The sequence below is a fragment of the Pezoporus flaviventris genome, unplaced genomic scaffold (genome assembly GCF_033815535.1).
Source record: "Pezoporus flaviventris isolate CSIRO_AGI_PZ_B2104156 unplaced genomic scaffold, CSIRO_AGI_Pfla_v1 ptg000079l, whole genome shotgun sequence".
Classification (NCBI taxonomy): Eukaryota; Metazoa; Chordata; class Aves; order Psittaciformes; family Psittacidae; genus Pezoporus; species Pezoporus flaviventris.
Genome location: NW_026892627.1, coordinates 4,684,510 through 4,699,999, shown reverse-complemented (window position 1 = coordinate 4,699,999; position 15,490 = coordinate 4,684,510). Strand labels below are relative to the sequence as shown.

General features: G+C 39.0%; 1 protein-coding gene across 8 annotated transcripts in view; it reads right to left on the bottom strand.

Annotated features, from left to right (window-relative positions):
- Nucleotides 1-3,263: 3,263 nt before the first annotated feature.
- CTDSPL (CTD small phosphatase like) overlaps nucleotides 3,264-15,490 on the bottom strand; it is an 82,696-nt gene continuing 70,469 nt past the window's right edge. For all 8 annotated transcript variants that reach the window (XM_061474308.1, XM_061474309.1, XM_061474310.1 and 5 more), the window contains 3 exons: nucleotides 11,294-11,386; nucleotides 9,464-9,649; nucleotides 3,264-7,353 (listed from right to left, as the gene is read on the bottom strand). In XM_061474308.1, the coding sequence (XP_061330292.1) occupies nucleotides 7,228-7,353; nucleotides 9,464-9,649; nucleotides 11,294-11,386 (405 nt within the window). In that variant the 3' untranslated portion in view covers nucleotides 3,264-7,227. The remainder of the gene's footprint in view (nucleotides 7,354-9,463; nucleotides 9,650-11,293; nucleotides 11,387-15,490) is intronic.

Genomic DNA, 15,490 nt, shown 5'->3' with positions numbered 1-15,490 from the left:
ATGGGCTCGGGTCTCCACAAAAATCTCCCTCTCCTCTTAAATGCGTTTGCTCATTAAGGAACAAAATGGTCCATGACACCAGGTATTATGCCCAGAATTCAGGTGCATAAAAATACATGCATGTATCTACAGTTCCCAGTGTCTCACAGTATGATATACAGCAACCAGGTGATTACGGAATCAGAAAAAAAAAAAAATCCTAAAAAAAATTTGTAAAACTATTCCTATTCAAAACCACACAAAGGTATGTCAGGCTTTTGTATTCTGTGGGGTAACTTGCTAGCAAGTGCTTAACTTACACCAGACTCCTTCAGCATGATACTCACACGCTACTTACTATGTGAGGGCATAACTCAAGGGACATATACCAGATGAAGTGCAGCTTCACTTGGTCACCTTGAGAAAATCCAACTCAAGTAAAAGGCAGCTCCCCAAGTTCACTCCAGGCATAAATGTTATTTGACTGCAGGCTGGTCGTCACCGGTTAACACAAGACCAGTGTCAGGTCACCTGCTCAAAACCACCACGGATGGATGCACTCACAACAGGCACAGAGAGATGCCACTGCAGCCTGGAAGAAAAAGCAGCAATGCGCCTCCTGATCTGCTCTAAGCCCCAGTAATCTATGCAAACCAGGGGTGGACATGAGGAAACCACTGCTGGCTTTAGGGGGTGCCCCGAGTGCAGTATGAGGGGTGCTCCACACAAGAACTACACCAGGGTTGTACCTGGAACCCCAGCATCATGTTTTCTTCTGCTGCCTTATGCCCTCCCAGAATCCAGGATCTGCTACGGTCCTACGAAGTCTCCGCTCCCACCCCTAAACCCCCCTCCCTCCCCAGTATTTCCCCCATGAAGAACGACATGTGGATGTGAATGACATGGAAGGGGATTTCTAGGAGTGGACCTCAACTATATGCATTATCAGACATGAAGAGGATGAAAAAAAATAACACAGATAGTTTATTGTCAAACTGAATCAAAGCTTGAAAAAAAGAGAAATCACAAAGCTACACCGGAAAGGAATTTGGTTTTCATCACAGAAGCTCATTAAAATGTGACAAAGAAAACAACCCACTGTCAAGCCTCAGACTCTCCAAGTGCAACATGTACTGAAGTGGTGGGTATTCACAGGTGGGTGCACATTGCATTTGTATGAACAAAACCATCATCCCTCGTGATCTAGAAGAACAGTGGTTCTCAGAGGGGGTGACAAGTTTCTGGCTCAGCGGTGACTCCTCTGTTCATCTTCAAGTAGCAACAGTTATCCTTGCTGGAGTTTAGCCTGAGATGATGGCCAAGGCCGAGGGGCCAGCTGTGTTTCGTTTCTTCATCCAGCATTCTCCTGCAATTCGCATCCCAACCAAATGTGTGTCTACAGCACTAAATTAAAAGGCAGTTACAAAATTAAGCAATGCTGGTTGCACATATAAGAGTGGCAGAGGCACAATTACAGCATAGGGTCCACCAAGGTCTGGAGGATACAGCTAAGCTGACACAGCCACCACCTCAAAAATTCAGTTTGCTGCAGACTTCAGCAATGACCAATCTAACCTTTTTCAGTTGCTGTTTGGGAAGGTGTGTAACTGCAGATGCAGACCTGCTTTACTGACAGAAACTGACCTCTATGAAGTCCAAGATGTTAGTGTATGCTCTCTGCTTCAGCAACACTGATTAACACGGCAGCGGGCAGATGACAACCTGCTCCTCAGCAGGATCCCTCTGGAATCACACTTGAGGAGGCTTTAAACAAAACACTCCTTGGAACTTTTCCAAGTTTGGGTTTGCCAACCTGTCCCAACCAATATACTACCCAAAGATCATTTATTTTCCAGTAGCTCCAGCAGAACCAACCAAAGAGCCCTGGTCTCCTGCCAGCATAGCCGAGTTGGTAGGAAGTCCGGATCAAGCAAGAAGTCGCTTGCCAAGAAAACTGCTGGAGACTGCAGGATCCCCTGGAGCTGCAGCCCACCTGGAAGAACCCTATCCCATCTTGCAGGGAATTAGAGCAGTTGGCTTTCCTTCTGAGTCAGAACACAATAAAAAGGAAGGGGAAAAAGTACTGGAAGGCATATACGTGTACAGAGTATTCTGAATTCTGCAGACACTTAGTTTCCTTCAGTACAACAGTATCTTTCTCACCACTATAAATGAGCTGTTTTATGAATTTTGAATACTTGTTTACTGAGTGAAAGAAAGGCATTTTTATCCTAAGTAGCAGCTAAGGAGATTGGCAAAATTAAATTATAATAATTAAAAAAATACAACTAAAAATAACCAAAGAATCCAACCCACCAGTACAAAATAAAGGCAGTCTAGGTCATTCCAACTGATCACAGAAATAGATAACTACTATTTTTAATTGCAACTAATGTGCTATCTTGATCCAGCTGCTTATCCTAACAGGCCTGAGGTTTACTGCTCATAAAGCATTAATAATATGTGCCTTTTCCTAGAAAGGAGGGCTCTGTCTAAGTCTTACTGTGTCAGATAAAAAAATCCCAAAATAGACTTTCCAACCAAATAAAGTGTTTTATTCAGATATTCACTTGGGTATGGCACCGATGTTAAGAACAGCTATTCAAGAAGCTGAAGAAGCCCTTCAAAAGAAGTCACACAGCTTTGAGACTTGAAAAAATTATTGTATGATCTCATCCAAGAGATCTAAATAGCTGGAACGTGTGCAAGAGTCACCACCAATTTATTTAGCCGAGTTCATCAGTAGTTCACCAGCTCTGTTTGCACAAGCAGGTGCCAGGACATTCAATAAGGAGTCATATACATGACTTAAAAAGAGGAGAGGGGGAGGAGAGTGGAAGAGAAATGGGTGATTTTACTATCTAACGTGGATGTGCATCAGCAGGAATAAAGTTCCTCTCAAATTAGGGCAGTGCCTATTATGGAAGGAGAAGTGCAGAAACTCTTTTTCCCAGAGAAGTATTACATGCACAAGTAACTATATTGTTAAATTTTTTTATTTGTGACAGTAAAGAAACCATTCAATACCTGATTGACAACACTTCTCTTTCCTGAAAACACTCATATGCTATCTGTAGTGTTTCTCAAGTATTGCTGGATTGTTCATTGCATTAACGTGTAAACGGCTCCATTATTAGGAACAAAAAAGAAAAAAAAGAAAAAAAAAAGAGAAAAAAAGAAACATTTCCATTGCTTACTCCTCTATTAAGAAGTTCCCAATAAAGCATTAACAAGAATGAAGAGAAAAAAAAGAAATCAGCTGGGATTTTACAATATAATGTGAAACAGAAAACTGACAGCTGGTTTTGCATAGTTAGCCCAGAGATTTTTAAGCAATTGCTCCACGCAAGTCTCACCTGCCCTCCTCACCCCACAAAGGCATAACAACATCACAGCACCTTGGAAATCAGAGGCACAAACTTGGTTTTGTTTTACAAATAGGGCTGTGCAGTACTGTGTTTTATTAGTTTAAAAAGAATCTGTAAAACATAAGATTATGTGTTTGCAAATTATATAGCTACAGATTTTTTTTACACTGAAATTTCAAAAGCTGCAACATCCGTACACACCACTGTCATTTAGATACTTTATTGTCCCCAACCAGTCTAATCAAAATCATGCTGTGATAAAGTGATTGCATACATTGATAACCAAATGTCTTCAGGTGTTGAGTTTCTTCCATGTATAGCTTTGCTGTTCAAAGAAAAGATTGAAGGGCAAAACAAACAGACAAATTATTCTTCCAAAGCTACCTAAAGGAACACAGCAACATTGTACATTTGCTACGCTTCTCCATTCAAAACCTGCCACGCTTCCTGGTGGTTAACAAGTATTCTGTGCACAGCCCTAGTTTACAAATGGCAATTTAATCATAACACTTCAGTTGAATTTCAAGAATCTAAGGCATTCTGCCTTACAGTTTAAGTTAAAAATACCTATACAGGCAAAAAACCTTTTTTAACCCAACATAAAAAGGACAACAGAACTTCAGGCCAGGCAGCGTTGTTTCTTTAGCTGAACAGAATGACCAACTGGAAAGGACATCTTAACACTTCTATAATATCCAGAAATAAAAATTGAAACCCAGGGTTTATAACAGCCCTGGTGACCTGCATGCATTAACTGCACTTCAAAATATGCAAGAGCTTTAGGAAACAAGTATTTTTTTCCTATTTAAAATACAATCAAATACCCGTATTGCAAATTTTACAAACATTCCACTCATTTTCTGACTTTATGGACAGAACTATATTGCTTTGTTAAAATCTAGAAACTCTAACTATATAGCGTATGTATAGTCACGCAAACTTAACACTTGAAATTTCAAGTATGATGATAGTGTCAAAATAAACCACTACGGCAGTTTGATCCCTTTGGCCAAATTTGATAACCCAGGGAAGTTCAAACCTGACTGCAGAGCACTCCAAGTTTTACTTCAATGGGAGTGAGTTAAAACACCAATATTTTTCATCAGAAGTTACAGAAAATACTCTTAAAACACTAGCAGAGATCAAAACTGTTGCTAAGTTTTTTCCTTTACATTATCACCAAATGTCATTTTAAGTTAAAATAAATTTGTTTTTTGAAATTCAATTTCAAGAGCCCAAACAAACATTACAGAACAAGTAGAGAACACCATCAGAACCGTTCCTACAGAAGCTGGTGCAGAAGTTCAGTTGCCCATTATATGTGGATTTTAAAACAATACAAGACACTTTAATAATCAACATTCATTCACAGACTTAAGGCAACTGGTTCATGAAATCGCTGCTTTCATAAATGCAAACTAATGACATGGTTTGTCTCACATACAACAGGTCACAACCGTTACATGGTAATGTCTCGGTGGGGTTATTTATTGTCTAATTGCAAGATTGTTTGGTCTAATGCTAGTGAGAAATCTTTGAATTTTTTCAGCCATTCCTATCATACCTGCACAACTAACTACAACCTGAATACTTCCCTGCAAACTGTATTTGAAGCCTAGAAGCTACAAACACAGTTGAAAATACTGCTCAGAGAACAACTTTTTGGCAGCTTAGAGTTTCATTACTCTGAAGTCAAATACAAAATTAAACAATCTTAAACTGAAAGTAAACGTTAATGGACTAACCAGAATCCATACGTCCTTTTTTCTTTTTCATTTTTTATCAATGTACTTTTTTAATGTGACAGTTTTGTCTTTTGTTGTGGCACAGAACTATACAGTACTAAGGTAACGCCAACTGGTAAGAAAACAAAACGGTAATGCCGTACAGACTCACGAGCGTCATGGGACTGCCTCTAACATCCCTCGCTACCAGACACAGTGTGCAGCTGGTGCACAGCTGCCCTGCAAGGGGCCAAAGTCATCTTTCGGTTTTATACTGCACCTAAGACAACCTACTCACTGCCTGCGTAGGCTGGCCTGCCCTTCTATGAAGGAATTTGTTAAGCTGCTTCACCAATGTTTTAGACAAGGATGATAATTCCAAGTCCATCGCAAAAATGTTTTTCCAAGTCGTCAAGACATTTTGAGAAAAACAGGAAAGGCAAAGGGGGATCTACTATTCAGTATTTAGCACAAGGCTAATTAGAAGCACCAATTACACCTCTTAGTTTTCTCAGACAACAGCCAAACATAGCTGTAGTTTTTATGTTTGGAGATTTCTGGTGCGTACAATAATTAAAAGGTGACACTGGTAAGTGGGATTAAAAAAAAAAAGGCACGCCTTGTTCTTCAAAGGCATAAAATACTTGAAGGTTATTCTTCTGAAAGGGATCTATGACACTACAGAAGATGCTAACCAGGCTCTCAGATTCAGAGATGAGACTTACTCAACCACAAAGCCAGAGGACCGGTTTTAGTCCAGGCTAGCAACTTCTGCCCTTCTAGCAAGACTCAATAAAGCTACTGATCTGCACCATACACCTTGGGGAAGAAGAATATGAATCAGAGATGTGGGAAAAATGCTTTTTGCAATTTTATATACCAAAGAAAGAGAGGGCTTCATCCCAACTGAAAAAAAAATCCCTAAAAAAACCAGAATCTTTTACAGGTCACCTTTAACTGAATTTTCTGGTATATCAGATACCATAGGATTAATACATTGGGGTGGGTTATGAAGCCTGTATTTTATTTATTGCCCAAGTCTGCAGCTTACAGAAAATGTTTCATAGCACAGGCACAGTGGCAAAAACAGTTTAACAGCCGATGGTCAACTCCATTTGGTGAGTATACAGTAGCAGCAATTAAAAGAAAAAAGTACTCAAAATAGCTCAATACAGATCCAGCTTACCCAGATTTTTTTTGTGTTTTTTTTTAAGAAAAGAATCTTAAAACTAATAAATAGATCTCCTCCCCATTCTCCCAAGATAATGGTTTTCCAAAAAACGAGAGGCATGGCAGTTGTGCGTAAGCAGAGACAACAGAATTTCATCTGTCTAGAATAAAGGGTGCTTTAGATCTATTAGCCACCTTATTTTCTCAATTCCATTATTCCCTAATACTCAAACAACTGCAGATATGTTCAAAACTGTGCCCAAAATCATCAGTGAAACCACCATGTAATTAACCAAGATCATCCCTCCCACAGACGCTGAAACCTTCTGAGCATGACAAAATGTAATACAACTTAATGTCATCGTGGAGACAGGAACCCAGCATCTTTGTTTCAACTTTTTCCTTTGTTATATATTACAGTGCTCTATAAAAGTTTTCCTTTTTCCTTTTAAAGCATTTAGACAATACAAGACTAAAAGATGTCTGGAAATACGTCTTATACAAAAATGAATTTTTATCTTAAAATAACATTCAAAAAGGCACTTCATTCTGTAAGAAAAAATTCAGAGTCAGGTCAACTGCTCTAAGCAGGGGGGTAAAATTGTCTGCATAGTGGGAGGGGAAGAAAGGGAGAGAAATTCAACTGCTGAAATACAAGCTTCTTTTTTGGCATGTTTTAAGAAAAGCTGATCCAGTAAAAGATGTCCATTTATGAAATTCATTAAAAGAGTCCCATTTAAAATAGCTTCTTTTTTTCTTTTTTTTTTTTTCCTTTAAAAAAGTAGTCTGAACACATGACCTTAGGAGTCAGGCTTCTGAAGGCTTAACAGCATCACTCATGATTGTCCTTCGTGTCCAATGTAACAGGAAGATCAAGAGTAGCACTTCTGACAGGGGTGACCTCCCCAAAGCTTACATTTGAAAGAGCTGAAAAAGATGGAGACAGCCTCTATCTGCTAGTAGCAGAAGTCAGTCAAAGTTAAGGGCTACCTGTTGCAGAGTTTATGGAGCATACTGTAAACTTCTTCCTCTTTGCTTAGTCCTTCAAAGAAAGGAATAAGATCTAGCAGCTCTGTGTCTGTCATGTCATCAAACCAGGACTGCACAGGCACCTGAAACAAAGCAACCAGCAAATACTAAGATGACTTCATGATATGAAGAACACATGACTTTTGCCTATGTAGGCGCCCTGTAATACTCACTGCCATTACAGTAAGGTGAAGTGCTGGTCATTAGCATTCAAGCCAAGCACCAGGTTCAAGCCACAGGATTGTCTGGGGTTGGAAGGGACCTTAGAGATCATCTAGTTCCAACCCGCTTGCCATGGCCAGGGACACCTTCTACCAGACCAGGTTGCTCCAAGCTCCATCCAACCTGGCCTTGAAAACTGCCAGGGATGGAGCAGCCACAGCTTCTCTGGGCAACCTGTGCCAGGGCCTCATCACCCTCACAGGGATATCTAATTAGTAAGTCCACCAAATCAAACTGTAAAATAGCTGACCTTCCAAATCAAACTGTAGAACAACTGACATACAGTTGACCTTCTATATGTCCAGATAACCTACATTACCCAACACTGGACAGCTGAATTTGCTCAGCAGCCTTGATACTCTATTCACAATAAACTAGAAGGAAGATACAGGTTACGAAGCTGTAGTGACACTATTTACAGGCAAGTCTTTTTTTCCTGTCTAAGTATTATCAGTGTGAGTCACTAAACATAGGCATGCAGCAGCAACCCCTTCTGGCATGACGTTGCAGAGGAAATATTTAAACAGCGAGTACAGAACAGTTCTCGATTAAAATATAAGACCTTGCAAGTTGGTTCAGAAAATAACGCACATAATAACACTTCTTAAATATGTGGGCTGGATTTAGGGAAGGAGTTCTGTGTATCTTTACTATGGAAGTATACTGAGGTCTTTTAAAGACTATCTTGGATCTTGTTACAAGCTCTGGTTTCTGCAGAGACTCGAACATCGGTTAGCTAGCAGCACTTTTCTATACATGATTGAATCACTCTGAAAAGGCCTTTAATTTCATCTCCCAAATTTCTACAGCTCATTACTTTCCTGGCACTGAATTCTGAGATGGCAAGTGATGATCTGGATCAGGTTTTTAATTTTAAGCATGCACATAAATTACAGCTACAGCTCCTGGTTATTATAAATAGCAACTTTAAGCCATGTGTGGCACCAACCAGAAAAATGTTTTCACCTGATCACTTAGGGCACCACAGTATTAGGATTTGATCTTAAAAACTGACTGCTGCAAGATAAATAGCTCGTGTTAAAAAATAAAAAAGCTATCCCAGAGTGGCAGGACCATGCAAAATGGTGTTCCTGGTAAGAATTTCCTACATTAATTTTAACAGTTCACAGAAAAGGCAGCCTAGAAAAACATCAAAGAAAACACTGCACAACCTGGTTGTTTAAAAGTCAGTAGATCTAAGGGGAGTTCCAGCTTGCTATGCTGGCAGCTACAAAACAGATGTGAACATCCGTACTGACTGGAGCAATGGATGGAACAAGTGCCAGACCATTCCACCACAGCTTCTGGAGCTGATACGAAACACAGCTAAAATGTGCATGGCTCCAAATTATTCTCCCTTGAAGTACTGCTGCTTGCCTTTTATCCTTAATTCCTAAAACTTGATGAACTTGTTGACTAACATTTCTAATCATGAAGCGACTTATCACAAAAATACTTAAAAGAGAAGCATAACACCACAATAGGATCTTGATTTTTTAATTCCCCTTAGCTATGAATACAGAACTCAGACAGTAACCAGTAAAGCATTAATTATCTTGTCTAATAAAATGTTTTCTTTCACATAATGAAAAAAGATGGAGTACCAAAAGCTATTCTTTCTGAAATCACCATTCCAAAGAACAAAAGATAATGCTGGAGGACAGCTTTGCTTTTTAGAGCTACTTTAGTTTTTCAGGTTCTACACTGCTTGGTATTTCTAAAAACTGACTTCAGACCAATAGCTAAAACTGAAAGCAGACAAACAGTCACGATTATGACACACTGTCAAGATCAGTTTGCCTTAGTCCTTTACCACTTGGCAGTGAACACAGAACCTACCTGCAGTCTAAGAAAATACAGAAACTAATACATGTTAGTGTTCTGAAAGACTATTTTCTGAATCAGGAAGTCTGGGCAAGGATGAGAAAGATAAAGTAACACTTGAGCACCTCGAATAGTAAGAATACTTACTGCATTTTCAGGATGGAAGATGTAAGATGCAGGGGAATTATCTACTATAATAACTTTACTCAGCTCACGTCCCAGTCGACTCAGATCCTTCACATAATTTCCTCGGTGAAAAACACAGGATTCTCTAAAGAGCCTTGCCCTGAACACACCCCAGCGATCCAGTAAGTCAGCTACTGGGTCTGCATACTTAAAAACAGAAGTTAGAAACATGAAGTTAGCAATGTGCAGATAAGGCTAATGTACAGAACTATACAAAAGAAGGGACATAATTTCAGATAAAATGTTCTTTCTTCAATTTCTTCCCTGCTCCTTGTTAATTAACTTACATGCCTGCAAATCTGAAGTGATTGAGACAGAATGCAAAAGTAGGATTGTTATCTTTCTGTGGAAGGCTAACTTGCACTCTAATGCTTTCTGTGATTTATCAATTGGGTTTTGTTCTTACAGCCAGCTTACAGTTATGCTAGGAGTTACCTAGAAGTTGATGGATCCAGAGATCTTGCTTATCATTACCATAAAATCAGCCAATGCTAAAAGAAAAATTATATGAAGCCATTTCCAGAATCAATTCACTTCTACGTGCCTCTGAAGACAAACTGCAATGAATGCATCTCAGCTTGATGTAGCTTTAGCAAATAATACCCTTGGAGCGACTGAGTCAGTAAGAATCTTAAGATCACCAAACTGCATAACTGGGCCATAAAAGATCAGACAAAGATATTCTTAGGAAAAATAGTCATGTACAATAGTTGGAAATTCTCATTTTATATGTAAGATGATACTTTGAGTGAGGCACAGCTTCAAATCCAACAATTGATATAAACTGCCCAAAGAAAAATACCCAAATAAACTAGAACATGAAATAACCATGTACTTGAAAACAGTAGTTGTAACTTATTTTTGCAGGATAGGAGTTACCACTTTCCTATATTTTAAACTGAGAAACAAAATTGATGTCAAAATCAATCATCTTTCTTGACTATGAAAACTGCCAGACATGTAACTGCAGTATGAAATTGTTCCCTTTTTTAGGATTTTCACAATGTGACTGAACAGAACACGGTAAACAGATTGCAGGGAAGAATTCTCTGATAAGAGGGCACTAAAGCAGATCAAACAGGGGCCTGTCCCCTTCCACCATCTCTACACTAGGTTGAAGTGAAAGCTTCCTATGTTACAGTATTATTTAGAAATAAGCAATGTAATTTTACAAACAAGACACCACAAATAGAACACACTGAAAGAAGTGAAGAATTTAAGATGTCTACTACGGACATGTCTACCACAAAACTACCTACGAGGTACTACCGCTACTGGAGACCAGAGGGCACAAAATATTCGTGTTGATGATTCAAGCTTTGCAAAATGTCTAATTTTCTAACTCCAGATTGCAACTGCACCTTGACAGAACAAAAACATGTTCCAATTTTCAGATGCAGTGAACTTCTGAATCACTGGTTGATCATGTAGATAGCATTAAATACAGTGTGTTTTATATTTCATGCCCAGCTTTAATACAGTGCTTTACTCGCACGCTATTTGTTCTAATTTCTCACTATAACCATGGTAACTTGTGTAAGCCTTTCATATTGGCATTATGAGCAATGCATGGAGGCTACATTATGAGACAAGCCCATATGTGATGGGGTTACCATGGAAACACTTACCCACACACTAGCAGACAAAGTACACACTGTCAGACAAAGAAGCAGAAAAGAAGGGGAAAAATTAAGATAGTACTAATTGTGGTAATAATTATCCATAGAAACCCCAACCAGAAGTCTGCTGACCAGCACCGAATGGGCTAACGAGATGAAGAGCAGAACAAACCTTGGCTAGGCTGGCTGTGAAGAGTACACATTCAAAGAGCTCTCCCATCCTCTGAAGAAACTCATCCACATGTGGTCGTTTCAATACATAAACCTGGAATGATAACGACTATTTAGGTCAAATGGTCCTTACGGTAAAAGGAAAGAAAAGAGAAAATAACCAAAACAATACACTCCTATAATCCAAACGCTTGAAGAAACAAAAGTCAACATGGAAGCAGTTCAAATGAAATGCTGAAAAGAAAAAAAAAGTATTTAAGATAAAAGTAGACATCCAATAATGAGAAATTTGAATGCATGGGCTGCCAAGACCCATGCTGATTATGCGATTGCAAATACTGTGCATCATCTGGAGTGATGCTTCTTGAAAAATCTCATTAAAGGCAAAGAGTGACAGTAGGGCTTCTCAAAAAACAAGGATTCAGATCCCTCAACCAAAATGAATTTAGTGCTGGTGTCTTCAGTCCTGTAGAGCTTTACAAAAGGAATAAATCAGATGAAACTTCTATGAGGACAGGAACTGCACAACAGGGAACAGTTTTCTTCCTGTGACTAATTCTTCCTTTTTTTTTTTTCCTCATTCCAGGTGCCAAACACCGTATCTCACTACACAGTTACCAGCTCTGCAGAGAGGTTTCATCAAAAACCTTCATAGCACCACGCAGAACTTCTAGCAAATGCTGCTTTTAACACTTGGTGGCAAATGTCTACAGCATCTTCTACTGTGACCTTGCCAGAAAGATGGCAATACTCAGGATCTCTCCCCTCTGGAACAGCTTGGTTTCAGCAACACTACATTGCCTTTCTGCATTGACAACCATACGGGCAGCTTTTGGCTGCCTACTTTCAACAACATGATTAACAGATTTTAATGCCTCCCTGCCTCTCTTCTTAGAGCAAGCAGGATCATTTGTGTTCACAGAAAATACCAAGGTAAGGTATCTGCTGCTCAGAAAGCTTAGAAATAGGTCACAATATAGTGGAAGCTGAAGAGGGGAGTCTGCTTGAATAGTATTTATCTATGTTGTTGCAGTTGGATTAAAAGTTTGAGAGAACACCAGCCGCATTTTAACTTCTCTGTTTGGCAAGTAACCCTTAATAATACAAATTTCAAGTGGAGAAGCCTGGCATAGAACTGACTTCAGGAAGAACTGAAGACTGATGCAATTCCATGAATTTCTTTCTTTCATATGTAGAATTAGATTAGTTGTATGTGTTTTACTAGATTCATATTAATAAAGAGGTAAAAACCAGCAGGGACCCAGAGAAAAACCCTGAAGGAGAAAAATACGGAAATGCCAGCTTGAACTGAAATGCAACAATAAAAGCCTTCAGCAGAAGAAGAAAGTTGCAAAATTGAAACTGAAAACCTCATTCTGAAAGCAAAGTTTTATTAAAAGCATGTATGATAGAGCTGTACCTTCATGACGGAAGCAGAAATGTTAATTACTTTTCCACTTTATGTAGCATACAGCTCACAGCATGAAGACTTTATCTGCTTCAAGTTTATTTCTGCGAAGTATTTCTGGCCCCTCAAATTCAAACAATACATTCAGACTTTGATACAGATAATTTATAACCCAAGATTTATTTTGTATTTTTTAAACAACCATAGCACCTAACCAATCAAATAATTGTGACATGTTATCAATTAAAGACAGTTAACAAATGTACTCCAACTCCACTCTCTTTTCAATTACAGCACTTTCCTGTATTTCACTAGGCATAAAACAAGTAATTTCCTCTCCTACAACAATGCAATTAATTTTTCACTTAAATCTTACTACATAAAGTTATTCTCTAGCATTTCCTTTCCAAATTACATCTTCAATTTAAAGACACGGGTAGAAAGACAATTGCAGTCCCTCTGCATTTGGGTATTTAGGAAAGAGACTATCCCATCTGCCAGTTATAAGAGGAAAGATAGCAGGATGCAAGCTGCTACATAACCCAACAGCTGCTAATGAAGTACTTAAGTCTTCAGCCTTAAATGATATCCTTATACTTATTTTTTAGGGAACAAAAGGGACACACGGAGTCTTAAAAGTCAGTCTTGGACAGTAAGTGCTGGAGTTTAATATTAATTTCCCTTCTAAAACCTTAGTGTTTACAGCCACAGCAAAAGAAGCCTCCTCTTTGCTCTCTATCCCTATCTATGCCTCTGTCAGTAAAATATTTCCACTTGGAATGTAATTACAAACTCCAAACCAAGGATATGAACTTTGCTGCTTGCAACATAACTCACCTCCCCCATAAGGAGAGCATATAGTATATCAACCCAGTAGCAACAAACCAAGAGCTCCTTAACCACAGGCTTGCAGACAGGAGCAGGCTTATATAGGCTTATAAATGCAAATATTTGCAGGCTTTTTTCCAGAACAACAGATCTTAATACTCTGGTTATTCTCCTTTATTTTCCTTGAAGTTTTTTTGAGAAGTCCTACTTAGACCCTGGAAGCAACTGCAAGTGTACTGGTATCCTGGGCTACAAAATCTCTTTGGCTTACTTCACATAGAAAGCTTTCTTCAGCTGACAGTGCAGCTCTTTTCTCCTCTTCCTCCTCACTTGGAATTTTTTCCCCTTTACTTTGTCAGTGGCTGGACTTGAATCTCAATGCTGCATGGTTATTTGTGGCTTGGCTTTTTCCTCCGTTGCCTGATGTCTTCAGTTTAAGTCTCTAGACTAACTGGCTCCTGGCATTTTTCTGAGATTTATATACTGTCTTCAGGGTATTAAAAAAAAACCCAACTCCAGTTTTTCCTGTATTGTACGCTCACTAATGTCTTCCTTATCACAGTAAAAGTTTAGAGGAATACAATCTTTTTTAAAAATAGATTTAAAATAAACCCTGCTCTTAAAGTGCAGGCACCAATCAGGCACTAGGCATGTTTTCACAGGATTCTGTACTTAGAGATGCTAATGGCAGAGCACAAGTAATTACTTTAATTGTTTTCAAGCATTTGGTATTTCCACATACGTTTTCTATACCTCAAAGCAGTCTTAACCTAAAGAGACTGTATTTGTAAAACAAAAAGAGAAACCCAGCTTGATTTTAATCAATTAATTAGGACACAAGGAATTGCCTTTTGAAACCAGCTTTACGATAACAAAATCTTCAGTAACGACAAAGAAATCTGCCAATGACAACACAAGCTCCTGGACTCTCCCGTTTTGTGGGCTGGGTGATCTTCTTAACAGTGAGCTGAAATTAACACGTCCTTGAGCCTTGTCTTTCTGGTTCCCACAGTTTTGGTTGCCTCCCAGTGCAAGTAACCAAGAATAGGCCAGCTAGAATGGATACAGCCTATCCTGGATTACTTGAACCAGGCCACAGCCTTCTGTAAGAAAATCAACAAATTCTGTCCTTTATAGAAAGGAAGTTCATTATTTGAACAGTGTTTTCCCCCACCAGTAAAAAACATTTTGTACATTACATCCAAAGTATACATGCCAAACATTTAACTTTCAACAACTGAAAATAGGAAATTGTTAATTAAAAAAAAAACCCAACAAAAAACCCATTAAAAAAAAAAAAAGCAAGCACCAAAACCATAAAACTTAGTTTTACTCAGTAAACAAATTAGAGTCAAGAATGAAATTCCACATAACACCAAATCAAACTCTTCCAGGCTGCCCTCTTCACTCTTTGTCATCAACAGCAAGAGACAAAGACATTGCAAGTGAATTTGGACAAAAGACAAAGGACAACCACACTCCACAAATCTCTACTCCTTACAGATTAATGCTATATTTAACACATGGTTTCTAATCTGGGGTCGTGATTACTCTGCACTTGTTAAATGGGAAGCATGCTGCAAAAGAGAGGCTGTGTTCTCACAGAAGTTATGTCAAGGGTGCCAAACAGGTTAAATATCTTTCTCCAGCCACTGCTTTCACCCTCAGCCACCCCTCACCCTCCAGCCACTGCTTTCACCCTTTCCTCTAAAGAGCACTCTCAGTTGCAACACATTTCACTGGACTTCCCACAGTTTCTCACTTACAGTTTGGTTGAGCAGGGGACCAGCTCTGATTTCCTTTTATTCAGAGAACCCAAAGAGAAATGACAGAACTGGCCAGAGGAGTGTCAGCTTGCATTAGAAATGCCCTTTTGTATCTGTGCCATCATTTCCAACACAAAGCGTGGGATTCATCTCCTGTAACTTTAGCTGCCCTCCAGGCAGGTAGACAGGCACAGTC